We start from the raw sequence: 22,936 nt of genomic DNA, 5'->3' as shown, positions 1-22,936 counted from the left end.
AAGCAGCCCAAGAGAGTGCACTGATTCTAAAACTTGTTAGAATCCAGGCAGTTGAAATCAATAGGCTGAAACACAAGTTCAATATGATGATTGGTATGGTAAAAGATCGTGATTCCCAATTAAGAGTTCTTCGTGAGGAAAATGTTGTAGTTTGTTCATCTCGAACCTTACTCGAGGCTAAACTCAACGAAGATGCCATGAAAATAGAACGTTTATTGAGTAATCTCTCTATTCAATGTAAAGGATGCTCTATGGAGTCCACTATACCAATTACTTCTGATTCAACAACGATGATAGAAAATATGACTACTTGCATGTTTCTCTAATGAAACCTGTTTCAGAAGCTAAACTGCAAACCTTTCATATTTCTAAAGAGGTGCTTGGTCCTTCCACTGATCAAGGAAAAACCGCATATCACGGAAGGAAGAAATCTTCTAACGATGTTACTAATCCTACACACTCTAATCACTCCGGTGATCAGAAAGTATGTCTCTTTTGTGATTCAAAAGGACATGTTCAACAGAAGAGCAAGACTGAGGTTGAATGACAATTATTTTGGTCGACTTCAGCACACCTTAGATTTAATACTCAAAGGTGTAACTGACATTCGAATGTCTAAACCTATTGGTTTTAGTACTCACCCTGTGAATCCTTCTAGGAAAGTCAGTTCAATCTGCTCATAGAACGTTAGAACTAATTGTAGCATTAATACAAATCAGTTAAGGAGATTTCAGAAAGGTCCTTCTCAACCTAAGGTGAAGGATGATGTTCAAGACGTGAGAAAGGTACCAGTAGGTGAAAACAACAATGGAGATATGAAGGACAACCTTAGTCTGATAATTGAAGGAACAAGGATCTTATCAACAGGCTGTCAAAATCCTCCAAACAAACATCTTCTGGTAAGGATTCAAACTTAGTCTCATACTTCGATGATAGTAAGTTTTATGATACTTTTCCACATCAAAAAGGGTTTCCTCCAAAAATTAGAAAGAAAAAGAGGATTAACCATTAACAATATTCATTTGATGAGCATAAAGCTCATACTTGTGTTAATTAATCACAAGGGCTAAATTCTTACTCATGAAAAATCTTGTTGATTAAGATATGCTAATAATCGGGTATACTTATTGGTAAAATGCTTTTTGATTAGTTGAGCTATTTTCTGATCGTTCATAGCTAAACTATTGTCTACAGATAGTTTTGCCTAAGTATTATTTTGTTTTGAGAATCACTTCGATTGTCTACTTTTTAATTTTGGATAAGTTTTTTACAATTAAGCTGGAAGATACTTTTGTGCTCTAAATTTTTCCTCCTGTGAGAATATAAATTTATTGAGCCAAAAAATTGTGAAATAAAATTTTCATGTAGTAACATTTTGATGTGTTCTTTTTACCTTGTAAAGAGGTACTTTGCAGTTCCGAAGTTTTTTTTTGGGTTCGGATTGTGTTCGTACGAGTACCCGAACCATCTCTAAAAACCCTAAAATTATGTTCCCTAAGAAACCATTTAAATACCAAGCCTATTGAGTCATGTACGCATACTATAGATTATTTTCGTTTGTCAAGAATGTCATCACCTTCTCGCGCTTGTGATTTTGCAAGAGATTTTCTTGATAAGGATATTAGTTTCGGGTCATAAGAAAAGAAGAAAAGAACCATAGCAGAAGTTGATGATATCAAATATCAAAATCCTGATGATTATTCTGATGTCCCATGCTACTATGCTTATACTCATCAAGATGTAGAGAATGATGAGATGGTTTCGGCCGAAGTGGTTCATGATTTTCTTAAATACTTTGAGGATAATTGCCAACGATTTTCATCTTTCAATGTTTTAGATTTATTTATTTAAATTCTAAATTATTTGGAAGATGATTTTGCAGTATTAATCTTTATGGTTTTATATATTGCAAAAAATTTATGGGATATGTGTGTTTACGTCCGTGAACTATGATTATCTCATATGTCAAAAGTTAAGTCAATTACGTCTTTATGCAAATATTGATAAAAGATAGAAGAACTTTTGAATATTCCGCAGTATTGATCTTTCCCTGATCCACTTCTAAGTGAAAGTATTGTATGGCTCTGTAAGTTTTCTTATGTTGAGCATTTCCGATTAAATTAATCATTAAGGTCTCTTGTGGTTAATTTATTCGAGTTTTCTGGATACGAATTCATGTTTCATGTGATTTTTTAATGTCCAAAGAAATCCTTCCTTTCTCGTAAAAGTAAGGTCGTTCTTGTTGTTCTTTCGGGAATGACATTTTATGGGGAGTTCTTAATTGAACTTGTGCTTAATTTCCAAATCTTTGTGGGGAGTGCTGCTGTGGAATATTGTATGAGTTTTCTTGTATCTTTATAAACTCCTTGATGAATACACTAAGTTACGACTATGTGAAATCATCGAAACAAAGTTGATATGTTCTATTTAAGTCATAAATAATCTCTGTGAGAATTTCATTAATGATCCCGCTAGTTTTCGTACCTTTGCCAATTTATATTGACAAAAAGGGGGAGAATTATTTAGTAGTTCATACTACATACATATGGTTTACGGATCATTATGTGGGGGGTGGGGTGGGGGGTGGGGTGGGTGGGGTGGGTGGGGTGTTCCATTGTGAGATGAAGTATTGACTAAGGGGGGGTGATACATATTGCCGTAGTATTTTTGTCAAAGTTTTGATACAATTGAACTTTGATGCTGTGTTATAATACTATGACACTATATAAAAGATACACCATAAGATGTGATATCTGCAAACATAAATCCAGAAGGAGGCCATCACGAATAGCCCAAAGTTCAGCCACAGTCAAGGAATTGTTGTAAAGATGATGAGCCAATGTTGCCATAAAATACCCCGAACTATCACGAATTACAACTCTTGTACCTGCAAAGAAATAATGATAAGATGAGGCCCCATCACAGTTGAGTTTTACATAAGGATAAAGAGGAGTTTTCCAAGGAATAAAAACCAAATGTTTATCAACTGCATTTCTAATATGATTCTTAGGAAGTTCAACAATAAGCCAGTATTCACGAGCTTAAATATAAGATAAATGTAAAACATGAATAGCATCAAAAGAGCAATTATTAAAGACAACATTGTTACGAGCAGTCGAAATATTCCAGAGAATATATGGATAAAAGATACACCATGGCAAGTCATCCGTAATAACGGAGTGACAAAAATATTGAAAAATTCCAGCCAAGGTAATATGTGTTAGAGCACTGCTCGGTCGAACTCGCAAACGTTGCTATCTTATGCTTGTTTGTCAAGTTTAAGTGATCAAAACTATAAGTCTTGAATTCTAGTCTACTTATATCTATGTCTCGGATTAGGATCGAATGTGTAGTTGAGCTTTAGACTTCACGTCGTTCATCGATTGAAGACGAAGATCTAATGAGGAGAGCTTGGAGGAACTTCATCAACAAAAGGTATGTGGAGACTAAAACTTATCTATCACTCAGAAGTCTATTATATTCTTGACGAGTTTAGTTAGAAAACAATTTATTTGTTGGAAACTAAATAATGAGTCAAAAGATGATCATGTGAAAATTGTCTTGAAACATCTTACATGATTTGTGTGAGACGGTCATTTGATGTCGATTCAGAATGTTTTGTATTGATAATTCGATCACTTGAAAATTACTTATAAGTTAATAGTTTGTGTGAGACAGCTATTGTCATCTTCTAAGGATGTTTTAATGATTGAAATGGGCGTTTAGAACAATTAATTATTGTCTGGATATAACACAGTATGCATACCAGTATGCAAACTGTTGTGGTATGATTCAAGTCCGGAAACCAAGTTTGCATACCAGTATGCGAACAATTTTAATTGTCAAAGTCCGGGAACCAAGTTTGCATACCAGTACGCGAACGGTTCTACCTGAGTTAGGTCCGGAGCGACAGTATACGTACCCTTTGCGAACTGTCGGAAAAGACCAAATTTCGGACCTTAAGTTTGCGTACCCGTTTGCAAACTGAGTTGGTTTATGTATTAAAATTGGTTAACTATGATTTCATACTCATGAACAAATATATTTATAAATTAAGGAATGCAATCTTTGCAAACTATGGCTAAATGTTCATGAATTGATTCTCTTGAATCAATCTGATTTTGTTTCAATTGTATCTTGTATACTTCTATGAGAATTAAAACAATCGAACAACTCTATGAGTAACACAATTAGATGCATTTGATCTAGAAGTGTTAAATGAATGTGGTTAACACAAAAATGTTCATATGGCTAACTCCGGTTAATTATTGTTGAGATAACTCAATATACACGTTTAGGACCGGTTACCCATATCTAAACGAAGGTATATTTCATTTGTGTGTAACAAGCTAAGACCATCTAATGGTGGAGAGATATTCCTTTCGTTTTAAGCAAACTTATATTGAATCTTAAATCAGGTTTTCATATAACGGTGAATATTGATTGCTTTTTTTCAAGGCTATCAAACCCTGATTTGAAGACTATATAAGGGAGAACTCTAGAAACTGGAAAACCTAATCCCCAAACCTCCTGTGTGATACTAGTTTCATACTAGAGTCGACTCTCCTTTAGCCTTCTTAAAACCATTATAGGTTAACGACTTAAAGATTTCATTGGGATTCTGAAGCCAGACCCAACTATTTTCTCTTTAGTTGCGTGTTCTGATCTTACTTGTTCTATAGTATTGAGTATTTTCTTCTCTAAGATTTGCTCGAGATTTATCTCTGATAGGTAAGATATAAAAAATAATCACAAAGGTCCTCGTCTCATTCTTTGTGATTCCACAATAACTTGTTCCACTACCATATAATTAAGTTATTGTGAGGTGATTGATTCTAGGATGTTCTTCGGGAATATAAGACTGGATTATCAATTTGTTCTTGTTCACCTTGATTTCTCAAAAGACGAACAAAACTTCGTAGGTATTTTTGTAGGAAATAGATTTATCTATCAGAGTAGACTTTTCTGTAAGAGACAAATTTGTTTATAAAGTCTTCGGCTTTGGGTCGTAACAACTCTTAGTTGTGGGTGAGTTCAGCTAAGGGAATGAAGTGCGTAGAGTCCTTCTGGGAGATAGAGGCGTAAGGAACGCGACTGTACCTTAATCAGCGTGAGACTTGGTTAGGACTCAACTACATTCCAGTCCGAAGTTAACTGGTGGTAGGCTAGTGTCTGTAGAGGCTTAATACAGTGTGGTGTTCAAATCTGGATTAGGTCCCGGGGTTTTTATGCATTTGCAGTTTCCCCGTTAACAAAACTTCTGGTGTCTGTGTTATTTTTTTCCGTATTATATTTGTTTATATAATTGAAATATCACAAGTTGCGCGTAGTTCAATCAATTGGTAAATCCAATATTTGGTTGTTGATTGAAATTGATTGACACTTGAACATTGGTCTTTGGTACCGTTCAAGTTGTTTCTCATAATAATCAGGCTCACGGATTTCTATCTGTTTGATTTTGCTGATTACATTGAGAAACAAAGATATAACTCTTGGATATATTTGCTTGATTAAGTCTGACTGTCTAGTTGATTCTCTTGGAATTATGTTGGAGTTAGTCTATACAGATTGCCGAACGAAATATTGGGTGTGTTTGTTAGACCTCCGCCTTTTCAATATGCATGATAGGTAAAAAAAAAATATTCCAAGAATCCCGAATCTTCATCCAAACCTGTGCAGACACAGGGAAATTTACAAACAAATGATCCAAAGTCTCATCCTGCAAATGACAAAAAGGACAAAGAGGTTTTATATCTAAACCAATTTTTGATAAGTGTGCTCTAATCAAGAGCTTTTAATGGGCCCGAAGTCATAAAAACATTTCAATCTATTAAGAACATTTTGAGTGCTAAAGTTTTTTCCAAAGAGAGTTATCTGTAGAAGTAACATTAAACTGATTTAACTGTTGGTAAACCAGATTTGGAAGCAGGTCAAGCCACTATATATCTGGAACAGAAGAAATAGTTAAAACAAGAAGAGAAGAGATAAGATTCAAAATATGAGAAGGTAGAATACCTGCCACATAAGAAAGTTTCCATTGACCAAAGTTATGATTAATAAGATCTGAAACTTTCCAATTTGGATCAAAAGGAATACCTAGACTCAAAAAAGAATCTAAAGGAAGGTTTTGAACCCAAATATCATGCCAAAAATTAACTGAAAGACCATTGCCAATTTGCCAATGAATACCTTCTCTCAAAATGTCTATACCTTTCAAAATAATAGACCAAAAGTAAGAGTGTCTTTTCTTTTTATCACAGTACCAGAAAGAAGGGGATGGAAAATATTTAGCCTTAACTAAACTATCTAAGGAAGAATCCGTATTCATGAAAATTCTCCAGGCCATTTTACTCAAAAAGGCAAAATTATTAGAAGACAAGTTCCTGATACCTAAACTACCCATGTAAGTTGGGTGGGAGATAGTATCCCAATCTACAGAATGAACTTTTTGGTGACCATTAGTATCTTCCCAAAGGAAATCCCTGCTCATTTTATCTATAGCCTTAATAACACCAACAAGAATAGAAAGACTAGACATTAAATGATTGACAATGGTATCGATAGAAACTTTAATCAAAGTATTACTACCCGCAAAATTTAAAGAACGCTTCTTCCACCCAGAAAAACGTTGAGCAATTATGCCAAGAACATCCTTAAAAGTTTGAACATTAGTTATAGTCCAGAGACTAGGAATACCCAAATACTTACCTGGATTTAGAGCAATCTTAACATTGAGAACCCTAGCCAAATTTCTAGCAATAGAAGTAGAAACATTAGAAGAGAAAATAATCGAAGATTTTGAAAATTTATTTTCTCACCAGACCAGCTACAAAAAAGATCCAAAAGAGAATAAAGATTAACAACATTTGTATAAGTGGATTTCAAAAAGATGATACTATCATCTGTGTAAAAAGTTGTGTGTAATCATTGGAGCTTCTCGTCACGCTTTGAAACCTAATAAAGACTCTAAAGCAATTGCAGAATCAATAAGAAAAGAAGCACAAAACAAAGTTGGAGATAGAGGGTCTCCATGACGGAGACCTCTTGAGGCAGTAAAAGAGCAAGAAGGAGAACCATTAACAAGGATTTGAAAAGAAGCTGTAGTTGCACAAGACATAATCCACATAATAAGAGTAGGATGAAAACCAAAAGCTTGAAGAGCTAAATGCAATAAATCTCAACTTATTCTATTATATGCCTTTCAAAATCTAATTTTAAACTAAACCAACAAGATTTCTCTTTTTTTGTGCTTAAAGGAATGAAATAACTCATTAGTAATCAAAACAGAATCAAAGATTAATCTATTTTTAATAAAAGCAAATTGAGGAGAAGACACAATATTATCCAAATTAGGAGACAACATATAACTGGTGATCTTAGTTATTAATTTATAACAAAAATTACACAAACTGATAGGACGAAAATGTTGTGTTGTACAAGGATTTTCAAGTTTAGGAATTAAAGCCAAGTAAGTTTTATTAAGTTCCAGAAGCATAACACCATTAGCAAAAAAGGATTTAACTAGATTAGTTACATCAAAACCAACTATATGTCAGTACTTAACAAAAAATTTACCCTGAAAGCCATCCGGATCCGGAGATTTCGAAGGACTCATACTATGGATCTCCAAATCAGAAACAGGAGCAACTAAAGTTTCATTAACAGAAGCTGAATTATGAGACTTAACTAAAGACTTAAGCATAGGTAAAAAAACAAGAAGAAGAACCAAAAGAAGTAAAAAGGTTTTTAAAAAACTGAACTAGGACATTAGAAACATTTACAGAATCCATAACCCAATTATCATCATAGTTCTTAATATGGTTAATCTGGTTTCTATGTCGATGAACAAGAGTGGAAACATGAAAAAAGTGAGTATTCAAATTACCAACCTGAATCCATTTCACACGATATTTTTGATGCCAAAAAATTTCCTCAAGGTGTAGATATCTAAATATAACTTTAGGCAATCATCTACAACGGATTTGTTAAATTCAGAAGGAACAAAATCAAAATGTTCTTGAGCAGTATGCAAATCAGATTTTGCACCTTGAATGTTATCTCTACGCCGCCCAAAAACTACTTTATTCCAAATACAAGCATGTTTACGCAAGGAAACAAACTTATCAAAGATAGTAGAATTAACTAAAGTAGCATACAAAAAAGACCAGCGTTGACTAACTACATGCTCAAAACGAGGATCCTCAAGCCATATTGCCTCCGGCCTAGAAGGAGAGTTGAAATTAATTAAAACAACCCTATGATCTGAATTAAAATTTGAAAGATTAGTAACCTAGATCGCAGGAAACTGAATTGTTTTAGTTTTTGCTTCAATCTCCATTGTGTTTAGGAGATTTTATGGTGTTCTTGTGGGTTTTTTCCCTTTTTGTTCATGTCTTCTCCTTTATGGAGATTCTCAATGCGCTCTCATGGCGCTTCTTTGTGATTTTAATGGAGATTTTGGATGGAAGTTCAAGTGTGGTGATCAAGATTCAAGACTTTGGGCATATTACTCTCATGTTTTTGTGAGTAGATCTCTTTTTCAAGAAGAAAAAACCTTATCAAAATGGTTGGATTATAATTCAAAAACCATTCTTTCGATCTTCGGATTGCTTAGTACTCTTGTTGGTAGTTCGTTACTTCTCTTCGCGGATTACTCTTTGTTAGTACCTTTTAATTATATTTCGATCTTTGATCTTGATGTTCGAAGTCCATATAATCTCTATTTTATCATGAATGAAATTTATGAGATTTATCAAAAAAAAAAAAAAAAAAAATCTACCGACATCCAACTCAAAAACAATTGGCAACGAGTGAGATAGCCCTTCCATATTATATTATTTTAAGCTCATTATGCGGATTCTAGTGATGTGAGACTATTATTCTTTCACAACACCAAATACGCGGTTCGACTCAAAAAAAGAATTCGCCGCGCTTTGGTGACACTGCCCCAGTTAGCCCTTTCCCAGGGAAAAGTTTGGGTCCATCCCTGATGAAAGCCGCGACAATCACAAGTAAAATACTTGTTGTAATAGTGAATTTTAAGACTGGTGGATGTAAGGTAAAAGTTTTGTAGCATCCACTACGTCGATGTATGTGGAAATTGGTAACACAAAATGGAGACGTGGTATTAGAGCATCTCCAATGCAAGGGATAAAGGTAAAAAGTTTCTAAGATAATATTTTGGAGGTTGGAGATCAACTTAAGGTAAAAAGTTTTATATTTTTTTTGTCACTTAGTAATGACCCACACATAAGAATGTGTTAATAAGACCTCCATATATGATGACCTTGAGCCTTTGCATTGGAGATGCTCTATATACGAGGAAGAGTTATTACAATGTTCAAACCCCTCCAGATATTAGGCAGCAGGATCCGCCTAGTGGCCTAGAGTTATTTGGGTAAAGTTCAACTCACACGAGGTTTGTATACTATCGTTGTTTGATATAAATGCATTGTTTGTTGCTAGATATAGCAGCTCCACTATGATCTTCGTTCGATACAAAATGAAATGCGATATTGATAGATATAGCAACTCCATTACCATTACCAACTTTCTTTGATTTAAATGCGATATTGATAGATATGGCAACTCCACATCAGCTTCGGTTTGATATAAATGCAATCTCTTACAGAAAAAACCATTGATTGATGCACATAAAGAGATCTCCATATTTGTATTGACCAGCTGTTTTATTCATTAAAATAACACACTTTTTTTGCTTGTTCTTGCCATCTATGTTTAAGAAGATAAATTACCCCTAAAGTGTATATCAATTCATCATTTTGTCATTCCTCTCCTATTATTTGCTGGGTGAGATGAGAACAAAGTAGACTGCACAAATAAAATAGATCAGAGTAGCTCCAAGTGGTGAGAAACAGAAGTACAAATCATGGAAAATGGTGAACGTACTGAGAGTGGTATAAGAGATGAAATATTACAGGAAGATTCCAACAATCAACATAATCGAGTTCAAGATGATTTGCCGAGGAGAGTTTGGATCGAATCAAAAAAACTATGGCATATTGTTGGTCCATCAATCTTCAGTCGTATTGCTTCTTATTCCATGAATGTTGTCACCCAAGTTTTTGCTGGTCATTTGGGCGACCTTGAGCTTGCTTCCATTTCCATTGCCAATACTGTTATCATTGGTTTTACCTTTGGCTTATTGGTATTCTCTCTTGAAGACTTGAAATACTCATACAGTGTCTTCTTTTTTTTTAATACCCGTATCTTACTGATTATTTCTTTTCTTTTTTCATGTACTAGTTGGGAATGGCGAGTGCATCAGAGACTTTGTGCGGGCAAGCATATGGAGCTAAACAACACCGCATGTTAGGAATTTACTTGCAACGTTCATGGGTTGTTTTGACTCTCTGTGCGATTTTACTTTTACCAATTTACATATTCGCTGCACCAATTCTTAAATTTCTCGGACAACCAGATGATCTAGCTAATTTAACAGGCCGAGTGACTATCTGGATGATTCCTCTTCATTTCGCCTTCGTTTTCCAGTTCTCATTACAAAGATTTCTTCAGAGTCAACTAAAGACACTTATTATTGCCTGGGTTTGCTTGGCAGCTCTAGTTGTTCATATATTTCTGAGCTGGTTATTCATTTACAAACTTGGTTTTGGTGTTATTGGAGCTGCTGCTACTATGAATTTCTCGTGGTGGATTACGGTTTTGGGCTTGTTCTATTATGTTGCTCTTGGCGGCTGCCCTGAAACATGGACAGGTTTTTCTATCGAAGCCTTTTCTGGCCTTTGGGACTTTTTCAAACTCTCTGCAGCTTCTGGTGTCATGATATGGCAAGTCCCTTTCTCAAAGTCTTCATTTTGGGTGTACTTTGATTTCATTATTTGTGGCTTAATTTGACGGTACATGGAATCTGTGTACAGTGTGGAAAGCTGGTATTACAGAATTCTGGTTTTAATGACCGGAAGCTTGAACAACGCTACAATTGCCGTCTCAGCTCTTTCAGTGTGGTGTGTATTTTCAACTTAGTTATCACATAGCAATTCTGTTTCGGCTCAATGAGATGAAAATCTCATTTGGTTTTTAAGCCTTTTTCTTTAATTTCGGTATACAGTATGGTCATAAATGGACTGGAGATGATGATTCCTCTTGCTTTCTTGGCTGCAACCGGGTAATTGGCTAGCTTTCGAGTCTCATATGTTGCAAACATACATGCATTTATTTTGCAGCATTTCCTTGTGTAAACATCTAATTTGTCTACTGTGCTATATACCGATCAGAGTAAGAGTTTCAAATGAGCTTGGAGCAGGGAATGGAAAAGCTGCGAAATTTGCTTCGACAGTTTCGGTGATCACGTCTTTGATAATAGGGGTTTGCTTTAGTACCCTGATAATGATTTTTCATGAAAAGCTGGCAATGTTTTTCACCTCAAGCCATGCCATTCTCCAAGCAATTGATAAGCTTGCATACCTATTGGCCATCACCATTCTCCTCAACAGTATTCAGCCAGTACTCTCTGGTACTTGCAAATCTGTCCCATCTCGTATACCCTTCTTGGATGGGATTTTCTATCATTTAGCTAATATAAGTTCTTCAATTGATCAGGCGTCGCCATTGGAGCAGGGTGGCAAGCCTGGGTAGCTTATGTAAGTCTCGGCTGCTACTATATTGTCGGGCTTCCACTTGGAGCTGTCCTTAGATGGGTTTTCCATCTAGGTGTTCAAGTATGTGTCCCAAAATATAGATACTTGGCCAACTTCACCTTTGAATGACATTATAAATATTCACCAAAGCTAAATGCAACTTCTTATGACAGGGTATATGGAGTGGGATGATAGGTGGTACTGCCCTTCAAACCTTGATTTTGATTATAATCAGCATTAGGTGTGATTGGGATGTGCAGGTAATTACTCGTCCGAAAATATATAAACTGGAACATATTTGTTTGTAACTCTTATTACGGATCTTAATTTGCTTTGTTTTTATTTTGATATGAAGGCTGAAAAGGCAAACTCGCGAATGAAGATGATGGCAGCAGCTTCATCTTCTGAACCAGAGCAACAAAACTCTTCGAGTCAAACTGGACCACCCTGCAATTAAGCAACGCTGAAGCTGAGGTGATGGTAGATGGAATATATGAGTTATACTGCGGCAATGCTAGAAATATAACTTAGACAAAAAAGCAATAAAGCAAATTGTTTTTCGAAAGTAAGTCAAAGAACACAGACTAGCTAGCAGTTACATAACCTTAATAATGTGTTTCCGGTGATGATTATAGTTTCTCCTTTTGCTCATACATAGTCGTTACTTCCGTGATGAACGCAAATCATGAAGCATAATTGCATAAAGCTTAGCTGCCCTTTTTGCTACCAAACTGATAATGTCTCATGTATGCCGTGGTAGAAGGTGATACTAAGTTAATTTCGAACTACATAGCTAGTGCCGGGGGAGGTCTATAGATTAGAGATGCCAGATTTTCAGAGAATTCCTGAAATTTCACGTCAGGTGTACCGCGATGCCTGAGTGTATCTAACCCACAAGCACTGGTTACATGTATGCTACCTACCGCCATGCAGATTTTAAGGCACAATGCCTCCTTTTCCTTCCTGAATCTTCACCGTTCTTAGAGAAGAGACAATTCAACATGCTTATTCATTTTTATGCCAAGGCCACCGCACTACTTGCCGTTCAGTAACTTTTCCTTCATTTTGTCTGTACGAGGTAATTACCACAATGCAAGAACTAGAAGAACAGTTGAGAGTTATCCCGCTGTAAGCTCTTTTGGATGGTTCATACTTGCATCTCTTGGCCTCCCCCCATCCCTTGGCTGAACCGGCTACCCGCAGGTTGCTAAGACGTTTTATTTTGGGCCGTAAGCATTTTTTTTTTTTTTACTTATTTTCATGACATTTTTACTTATTTTCATGGGATTGCTGACCAGATTATCTTACACAAACCAATGAAAAAACTTTGACCAAAGTGGAATTTAGTGGGAAACCTGCGGGTATGACCTCCAAAGTGAGTTTTACAAGGCGGCCTATATATATAATTCTGCACAACTCAAGTAGCTGCTACAACACAGAGTAGTTCGCCTCTTCCACCAAAATAGTGAACAATCTCTTTTGTTTTATGTTTGTTTAAATATGCTTGCCTATTCTGCGAACCGTTTAAGAACTGTATGTGAAATCTGAGATAGACTAGGTAAACCAATCTAGCAGAGGTGAATACAAAATTTCTCCCTTGGGACGAAATCGAAGAAACGGCTAATTAAAATACATATATCACATCTAAGATTTTGAGGATCGAAATATTGGAAATGACCAACACCAAAGCTATGTCCTAGCTTTCATATACTAAACATTAGTTATCAGTAACCATTATTATAAGTCATATAATTTATCCGCGAGTGGATATTATGATGATTATACATAGGATTTCCGTAGTCGACAGCTTTTATCACAACTGCCTCATGCCTTTCATTTTGTTCCTGAACTGCCCCAAAGACAATCTCCTTGGTAGTCTCACTGCTCTGCTCATAAACTGTCCGTGGGCCTGATGGATAATGCTGTTGCTGATGCTGATGCCTATGGTGTTTTTGTTGTTGCTGCTTATGCTGCAGCTTCTGCTCAAGCTGATATTGTTCATGCTGCTGTGGATGAAATTCACTGTTCCATCCACTGTGCTGATGACCTCGGCTTTGACGGTATGGATAACTTCTCTCTGTATCCTTGGACATAAAAGGATAAGATTTTCTTGGAGTCCTCGCTTCTAATGAAGGTGGGGGTTCGTCTTCATCAGGTATCACAAAGCTTTCCTGCAAAGGCCACTGGTTCTGAAGGTTTTGCTTTTGCTGGAAGTAGTATTGTTCTTGTTGAAAGTTAACAGCCTTCTTTCTAAAACTAAACACCCCTCCAATAATTTCAGTGATCACTGCTCCTGTGATAGAGACAAGCCTCCACGCTGAACCAAAGAAGCCTTCTTCTTGGTTCTCTTCATATTCATTAGGAATCAATGGTGGCCTTACTGATGATGGTCTCAGTGATTTCTCATAGTGGCTGGCGGGAAAGTTCGCATTTCTATAACTTGCTGGGTCCTAGAAAAGAAAATGAAAGTAGTATGAGCTTGTTTGCAACTTTTCTCTATAAAGTACATTTGGATGTAAGATACTCAAATGGCAACAACAAAGTACAACCTGAACAGGGAAAGACACGGAATAGGAAAAGAAGAGTGAGTACTTACTCTTTGGGAATAGAACAGTGAACCTACTCGGCGTTGAAGCAATGCTAGCATGTAACCAAAGAATACTGCTGCAGCTAGCACCACGATTCCTACAGTGGGAACTCCATGTCATCCACAATACCAATAACCCATCTCCAACGTTAACAAAGAACATACAAAACTCAGATAGTTGAAAGTTTGACAGTTTCGAGTTACCTAAGGGAAAGTCAGTTTCATATTCGTTGGCGCAATCATCGTCGTGGAGCTGTATCTCTCGAATTGCTTGGTTACCTCTGTCTATGACCAGGAGGGAACAACTGCTTCCTACATAAAACACATCAAAATCAGTTGAAAATTTTGCATCTTCGCTTGGCCCGTCGATATGCCCTCCACCTCTGCCCCAATTCCCTCCGGCGATTGTTGTAACCCCTACGCACACCAAAACAAAAATGAAGTAAATCAGACTAATTCAAATCTGCGAGTCTAGCGGTGTTTTGTTCTTTTTGTCCCGTATCTAAGTTCCTTATCTACACCTCTGCTGTAGAGGACAAAACGAAGGAGGGAAGAAACAGATACACCCCTCATACCTTCTAAATTTCTAGCAGACTGATGAGCTATTAAGATTCTGTATTTTGGACTAAACAAATATGGATTCTTGATGAATATGAAACTTCTATATACCTGTATCACTGATCTTCCTTATTACCATGTTTGTAGTGTCAGCTATGTAAATGTTCCCTCTATCATCAACTGTAAGCCCTTTCGGATTGCTCATCCTTGCCTCTCTCGGCTTCCCATCTACATGCCCTGAATATCCATCAGCTGAACCAGCTATAAGCTTCGGCCTGCTATCTGCATTTACGCATTCTTTTAAACCAGAAGCAACAATGAAGTGAAAATGACTAAACATATAAATTAACCAAAATCGTATCCTACAAACTGATTAGGATCTCGAGAGGACCTACATACAAGCATATCTTTCAGAAAATCGCACATTACTAACTGTACATATGAGATACCAAGACGTAAAAGTAATATATATGCCGTTACAAAGATCAGAACTTTAAAGTTCCAAAGTTAGTTTGGCGGTCTGTGCAGCAGCTGTACGAAAAAGCTTTTCAGCAAGAGTAGAGCTTTAACTTTAACTTAAAACAAAAGTAAGAAGCTTCATATAAAATCTAAGTACAAAATAAAAGAAAAGAGGTTCACAAACAGAAGAAGAAAGCAATTAGAGAATCTTAACCTCAAAGAAAAGTGAAAGAGTACAATAGATGTACTTGGATATTTACTAACACCAACTTAAAAATCCAATGAAGTTGGGAGAATGTTTGATTTGCACTACCGAGATATCAAATTCAAGAAACAATCCTGTCTCAACAGAATCAAGCAATGACAGGAGTAGATAACATTAAAACAACACTTACAACGAGATAATGGTTGTGAAATCTTATAAAGATTACTACTAGCAGAATCCAAAACCAAAACTTCTCCAGTAGGCAACACTTCAACTGAGTATGGCTCAATCCCAAGTTTACTCCCATCAAAAACTGTCTCTACATTATACCCACTCTCAAATTTCACCATTGAACGACCAGAAATTGCTGTAATACAAAAACACATTAACAATTGTCAGCAATAACAACTAGAATGTAATCAAAAGAAGAAAACAAAAACAATGTGGCATGTTTTAGACCTTTTTACCTGCTTTGGTATTACTAGATTTTAGTGACCATAACCATTTTATAAGTGGAGATAGTGCAGTCGACACAAATCTGCTCACAATTACTACAAACAAACACAAAAAGATGAAATTTTGAGATGAAATTTTGAGTCATAATCAGAAAAGAAAACACACACAGAGAAAAAGAGAAAAAAGTTACTTACTTACAGGAGCTTCAGCTGCAACTGAAGAGAAACCAGCAAATAAAACGAAAAAGATGAAAATTAAAGCAACCCCATGTTTCCCCATGACACAAATCCTCCAAATTATATGATATTCAAGCTATTCATCATCAGAGAAAACCCTTTGTATGGAATGGGTTATCTTTGCTGCTTTTTGGGTTGTTAGTGATGAACAAAGAAGAAGAAGAAGAACCTTTGTTGAGTGAGTGGGGGTAATAATAAGAAGAGTGACAAAGAGGGGGTTTGAAAGAGACAATGAAGAGGATGTGTTTATTTTTAATAGGAAATTTAGTTATCAAGATGTGTTGAAGAAGATTAATTTAGTAAAGAAAGTAAAGAGTATGGAAGATTTGATTGTTTTAACAGTGAAAGAATCGTATTCTTCTGATTGTTATGTCTTAATTCAGTTCTTACTTTCCTATCTTAGTACTAATTATTTTTGCTTAGTTGAACTTTAATTTTCTTCTTGCCATTAACAATAAATATTTTCTGGTACGAATTACTAAAGTTATTAAATGGCTTGCAAAAGACATTCTTTAAATTTTCGGATTGGTAAGGAATTATCTGCCCACTTGTTCACACACTTCAAAATATTCAGGCATATTACCAATATATATATTTTTTTTGTAATTTTTTCTTCTCTGGAAGAAATTGGTAATACAAGAAAAGAAAAAGCTCGAGGCAAAATAGCTTTTGACTTCTTTTTATCACATTTCAATTCTTCTTCTTTTTTAGAAATTCCCTGATGAGCTTCTTTAGGGGCATAAGTAGAGGGTTAATAATATATAACAACTTAATCAGAAATTAGTGTCTCTTAGCTCTCCCCATAACACGTGCCTGCCTTAGAATATCATACGTAAAGATGGCAGTAATGAGTCATACAATATGATTTCTACTCGAGTGTTAGCAGATGATGATGTTGAAGCCGTTCCCCATCCAAAACCCTCTCTCTCTTTCTCTAGATTTGCAATGGTAAGTGCCTAACTTGACTTTAAATACTAAAAAGAGCTAGTTTGGTGGGCTGAATGAATATAATACTCACATCACATGTTTTCATGTTACCTAGTAACCTAGGCTACTTGTTCATCACTTAAGTTTTTACCAAGTGATAAGGTGGTGGACACGGGAAGAAGGGTATGTCTTACGAACCAGTTTATTGGTTGTCACAATCTAAGTTTTTTTTTTTCTTTTCTTTTTTTAACGGTCTAGAACATTGGCTTTGGTCTACATCCGTAGTTCTTACAAGGAGTTATTTCTTACAATTATGATACCGAGGCAGAGAGCATGTCAACAATCACACCACTTCATGATTGGTCAATTTTTTTTTCTTAGAAAAGCCCTAATATAACTATCATTACATAGTTTGATATGATTATATAACACCAATTCTTGATTGATACTTCTGACATTACAATTTTTCCAGCCATACCAAGCAAAGCTTATTTGCATCACTACGAAGAGTAGTGATGGGATCTTGAAAAGATTCAACCAGATTTTTTCTCTAATTTCCACGTCGATAGGACAAGCAAGTTTTTTTTTTATGAAATACAAGACTCATTTGAATTATTGCGCATAGCACCAATAAGATCAAATTCGACCAGGTTTATCTATTGACTTTTAAACTAAGGTAACACAAGCTAAAACTAATTCTAAATTGGAAATAGTAACAAAAGTCTTCTGGATCATTTGAACCGGTTGAAATCAATCGTAATCGGTCTGAACCGACATTGAATTCTTAGTAGATATTGTTGTTATAGTTGATGAAGTTGTTGATGATCTTCACTTTGATGTTGATATTTTTGTTGTTCTGTTAGATTTACTTTTTGTGTTGTATTAGATTTACTTTTTGTTGTTAAAGATTTTGTTTTTCTTAAAAAAACTAAAACATATACCTTAATTAGCGTAAACAATACGAGAAAAGCAAACACCTACTAATTTGAGATCAAAGCAAACCCTAAACAATTACACATGAACATAAACTGGATTTAAAATCAAACGAAAAAAAGTCGAAAACCTAAAAAGGGGTGTTAGAAGCTTAGATGAGGATGGAGATTAGAGAAAGAAGATGTTTAGAAGGTTTGGAACTGCTCATACCCTCTCTAAAGGAGCGAATCTAACTAGAAATAGTTTTTAGGTTAGCGGGTTCTCAATCGCTTTGAGTAAAGAGAACATTGTTGCATAAGAAGTTGAACAAACTTAACACATCACAATTTAAATTCAAGACTCTAGTTATTTCCCTTTTTCTATGATGAAACTGAGATTTCCGGCTTTCATTTCCCTTTTAGTAAGACCCTAGTTTCTTTTCATTCATCACAAGCCATTTGTTCAAGGAAAATGATTGTTTTCGTACCTGATAAAGGTCGAACATCACTAACTTCACATCAGAGGACAAGAATATCAAAAACCAGATATTAAAGACAGAGATATAATAACAAAACAAAAAATCAAGTAGGAAACAAAAACATTTACTGAAATAAAAGACTAAGAACGAATAGTAACTATTTAAATCTCGGTTTCGCGGCCATAAAAATCAGCATTACATGGCACAAGTTTAATGAAAGCAATAATATTACTAATCAAGCTCAACTATGTTGTATAAAAAGTTTAAGACACTTAGATAGACTTAATAAATCTCTAATTTGGACATAATAGGAAAAAAAATAACAATCAAAATTTGTTATTTTTAACAAATTTAAGATTTTACCGAGTAATGAATATTGTGCAAAATAAAACTCTAAAACACCGAATACGACAACTTGAACAATTAAGCCTTCTTAGTGGCGACTTGAACAAACTTTCTTAGTTAAGAGGTCCCTAAATAAAATAAAATTTCTCTACAAAGACAAGAAATAGATTTGATTCCTAGATAAATGAATTTAGTTATAATTTGAAGATTATGTGGCGTGTATAACATGTCTAAATAATGTGGTCATTTTTGATGGAGATAGACCCTATGTTGAATCATTTTACGATAATCTGTCGTTGCGCCTTCAAGTAGTTCATTTCATGCTTGCTTGTATCATTCTTCCAGGGTTGAGAGAAATTCGTCATTGATCTTCTCGATCTAATTTGAATTTAACATGGTATGACACTGAGTGTATGTCAGCAATACGAATATCTCAAGGCTAAATCATTAGGATTATTCTTCACAATAACTTTAATAGGGGCCAATCTTACGCGTCTTAGTTAGTCAAATTAAAAACAGTCCTCTGTTAATATTGCCCAAATATAATCGCCTAATTCAAAATCCACATATTTTCTCTTCACATCAGCTTCCTTCTCATACTCTCCATCATCTTATTCACCTAACCCGTGAACTTGTTGGATACGTTCTTCTTGCCCAAACTTCAATTTTTTTCATGTTAGGAACTGGTGCTAAGTTTGATGGTGTCCGTGGATTATATCCACAAGTAACTTCGAAAGGATACATAATATTCTTCACAAAATAATTAAATGCAAATACAACTTTGCAAATCTTCTCATCACAAGTCTTCAGATTTTCTCTAACATCATAGCATATCATCCAATAAACAAACTTATGATTGTTAGTTTAGAAGTGGTACGATTATTGTAGTCACGCTTAGTATTAGTCAACCTCCATAAATTATTTCAAAGTGACTGAGAAATCTTATATCTAAATAGCATATATTAAATCAAGGCAATCAATGCAAACAATTATGTTTGACAGAAGAATACTCGACTAATTTTAATGCATCAGCAGTCTTCTTCTAAGCAATGGAATGAGCGATTTAAGGCACAAAATTTCCAATGCAATATGTTAACACAAGTATGTTTAATAAAGTTTCGGTATGGGTACTGAAAGAGGCAGGAGATGTATATCTAGCATTTTGGTGTTATCTTCCAAACTGCTGAGTTTTACTAAAAAAGTGTTTTCGAAACCAAACCACCATCATTTTCTTAGATGAAGAAGTTCATTCCTTTGAGAATTTCTTCGAGTCCTTTCATAAATTGAAGCGGATATGAGAATGGATTTACGATTTCTCAACATCACTTGCAACTATGACGAGATTATGGTAGACACATTAGCAATCACAACTATGTTTTCCGATAATCTCACTTTGTTTTCTTCCTTTAGGATGACTTTTAGTAAGGTCACTTTTTTTACTTACTCCAGCTTGTTTTGCAATTCTTTGATATATAAATACAGACCACTTGATTCAATTTCGAAACACAAACATATTTTTTTTGTTCCATAAATACTTGGACCTATATTTCATTTAGTTTTACACTCATCTCCACAATTAATTGACGAGATTCTTTTTAAGTGCAGGCACTCTTGCACCTTACTTCAAATTTGCATGATCCACACAGTTCTTTATCTTGCACTATTGAACAAAAGTGAATGCCATATAATAAATGTTTATTCCCCTATAGCAAGGAACTTATTTAAGTAAAAGATTATTGCACGAAGATAAAACGTATGATGCAATGTTGAAACAAACAAATGTCTTACACAATAACAACAACATTTATGAAAAAATTAGAATGAAGAAAACCTTTTGTATCAAATACATAGAGACATTAATAGTCGGCTGGCAGGCCTCGAAAGGGTATAGAAATTATCCCCGGCCAAAAACTTGGTGGGCCCGGAGATATGTATAAAATTAAGCGCAATGAAAACGGGGGCCTACAGTAATACCGCAAGTGCACGGTCGTCAGTTGTAGCTCGTGCAAGTACGGGTCGATCCACAGAGATCGGGTGTGTTTTGTAATGTTTCTAGCTAATTGGGTTCCTAAATTTGCTTTGGGCTTAGAAGCCTTTTGGCTTAAATTGGACTTTGAGTGCTAATGGGTTTGTTCACAATAAAAGGAACTGAGCTTGGGCTCAGTTGGTCTCTAAAGTGTAAATGGGCTTTGGCCTTTGATTGAGCTTTGGGCTTTGGTTTTGGTCTTCTGATAAGCCCAAGTTGTGTTCTGGGCTTTTGGTTTTAGAAACTGGGCTTGGTTACTGAGGACTGGGCCTTAGGCTTCACTGAAGTGAATTGGGCTCAGTTGGATTGGGTCTTTTAGCTAGGCTGCAGGAAGCAGCAGCAACAGCAGCTGCAGGAAAACAGCAACAGCAGCTGCAGGAAAAGGTAGCAGGAACTGCAGAAAAACAGCAATGCAGCAGTGATGCTGCAACAGACAACAACAGCAGCAGCTGCAGAAGTTCAGATGCAGGAGAGTGGAACTGCAGCAGGTGCAGGAAAAGTGCTGCAGGGGAATGAAAGGCAAAACAGAATGCACAAGCAACAGAATGTACAAGCAGCAAGCCAAAAGAAGTAGCATAAGCAGTTAAGACTGCACAGGGCAAAAACAAGGAAGAAAACAGCAGTAAGGGAAGCAACAAGAAAACAAGTAGCAACAGCACAAGGCAGTGCACAGCACAAGGCAAAGATGGAGTGTAAACAGTGGCAAGTAACAGGAAACAAAAATCAAATAAACCAAGGCTGTTAGCCAAGGGCAGGGAGGAGAAGAAGCTAACAAGGCTAAGGCAAAGCTAAGGCATACTAAAAGAATGGGAAGAGATAGTAGCAGTGGCTCTAGGCATACCAATGGAATGGGAGGAGAATTAGCTTGCTATGAGCACTAATTTCCCCCATTGCTCAATCAAAACAATGCAAGAGAGTTAAGCATTCAAATGGAGTGGGAACAAAACTAGCTTGCTCATTGTCACTAGTGAGCACTAGTTTCTCCCCACTGCTCAATCACAACAATGTACTGAAAGCTCTAACCTAGCATACCATCACTTCTTAACAATGAATTAAACATAACAGTGACATTAACAAGAGCAATCAGGATATGAAACCAAGCACTAACAGTGAATAACATTAACCTAAACAGGATACTATCACACATTTAAACAACAAATATACACATTAACAGTGACATGAAAATAAATGAAATTGACTGAACTTGAAAATTAACATTAAAATTAAAATTAAATTAAAACTGAAATTCAACCCTAATTGGTTACTTGGCTAGTCCAAGAACACCTTCTATTCGACACCCTTGTGTTCAATTTATACAAAAAGGGACCTATGAACCCTAAATTAAAAACCCTAATTTTACAGACCTAGGGTTTGATTTTTATACCTAATTTGATTGACAGGTCTTCACCACATCGTCGACCCATGCTTTATCTCTCTGCTCTGATTCTTCTCACGCTCCTGCTGCTGTGTCTAGCATGAATTACTTCATCAACTCCACACCCTAGGGTTCAGAGGCGTGAGTGTGGGTTTGATGAAACAATAAAGGCTAGGTGGATGGGTTTTTGCAGATATGGGGGGTAGTTGGTGTAGGTGGTGATTATGGTGGTGGTTGAGGATTTGGTGGCGGACATGGGTGTAGCAGGTAGAGGAGCAGGTGATGGAGGTTGCTGTGAAGAAGAAAGGAGAAGAGAGGAAATCGAGTGAGAGAAAAGTGTGATCGGTTAGGGTAGATAGGGTTTGGTGTTCCGGTGTTTATCGGACTCATCAGATTTCGATGTTCGGCAAGTGATAGGCGTTGGATCGATACATCTGAAATGCATCCAACGATAAGATGGAACATAGCCTTCAGAGACCGTCGGATGAAGAGATACAACGAAACGAACGGTACTTGATGGAGTTAGGTGTTGTAGTGTTAGGCGGAGATATCAACCGTTGATGCACAGCAAGGGAGAGACCGTTGGATTCAACTACCATCTAATCTGAAGGCTTGGAATTTCAGCGCTGTGGTGCTTGGCAGAGACTTCAGATTTTGATGATCTATGCAGGAGCGACCGTCGGATGCTTCTGAGAAATGATCTGATGGCTGAGAACGGAGGCGCTTTTGTGTGTAGAAAATGAGGTTGTGCGCA

At 36.0% G+C, this 22,936-nt stretch overlaps 2 protein-coding genes across 2 annotated transcripts; one reads left to right on the top strand and one right to left on the bottom strand.

Moving 5' to 3' along the window:
* Positions 1 to 9,889: 9,889 nt before the first annotated feature.
* On the top strand, positions 9,890 to 12,234 carry LOC113294966 (protein DETOXIFICATION 27-like). Its single transcript, XM_026543333.1, has 8 exons — positions 9,890 to 10,168; positions 10,267 to 10,808; positions 10,899 to 10,985; positions 11,090 to 11,146; positions 11,256 to 11,494; positions 11,581 to 11,699; positions 11,792 to 11,878; positions 11,974 to 12,234. Exons 1-8 carry the CDS (start codon positions 9,890 to 9,892, stop codon positions 12,073 to 12,075), a joined length of 1,512 nt encoding a protein of 503 aa, XP_026399118.1. The 3' UTR covers positions 12,076 to 12,234.
* A 983-nt stretch (positions 12,235 to 13,217) lies between these two features.
* On the bottom strand, positions 13,218 to 16,566 carry LOC113297924. The gene is made up of 7 exons (XM_026546531.1): positions 16,078 to 16,566; positions 15,895 to 15,978; positions 15,618 to 15,794; positions 14,875 to 15,045; positions 14,410 to 14,622; positions 14,215 to 14,303; positions 13,218 to 14,068 (listed from the first exon to the last, which is right to left on the bottom strand). The coding sequence occupies exons 1-7, from the start codon at positions 16,160 to 16,162 to the stop codon at positions 13,343 to 13,345; spliced, it is 1,545 nt and encodes a 514-aa protein (XP_026402316.1). The 5' UTR covers positions 16,163 to 16,566; the 3' UTR covers positions 13,218 to 13,342.
* Positions 16,567 to 22,936: the final 6,370 nt, after the last annotated feature.

This window comes from Papaver somniferum, chromosome 7 (assembly GCF_003573695.1).
Source record: "Papaver somniferum cultivar HN1 chromosome 7, ASM357369v1, whole genome shotgun sequence".
Taxonomy (NCBI): Eukaryota; Viridiplantae; Streptophyta; class Magnoliopsida; order Ranunculales; family Papaveraceae; genus Papaver; species Papaver somniferum.
The sequence above is the reverse complement of the archived record's forward strand: the minus strand, read 5'-3'. Positions and strand labels throughout refer to the sequence as shown.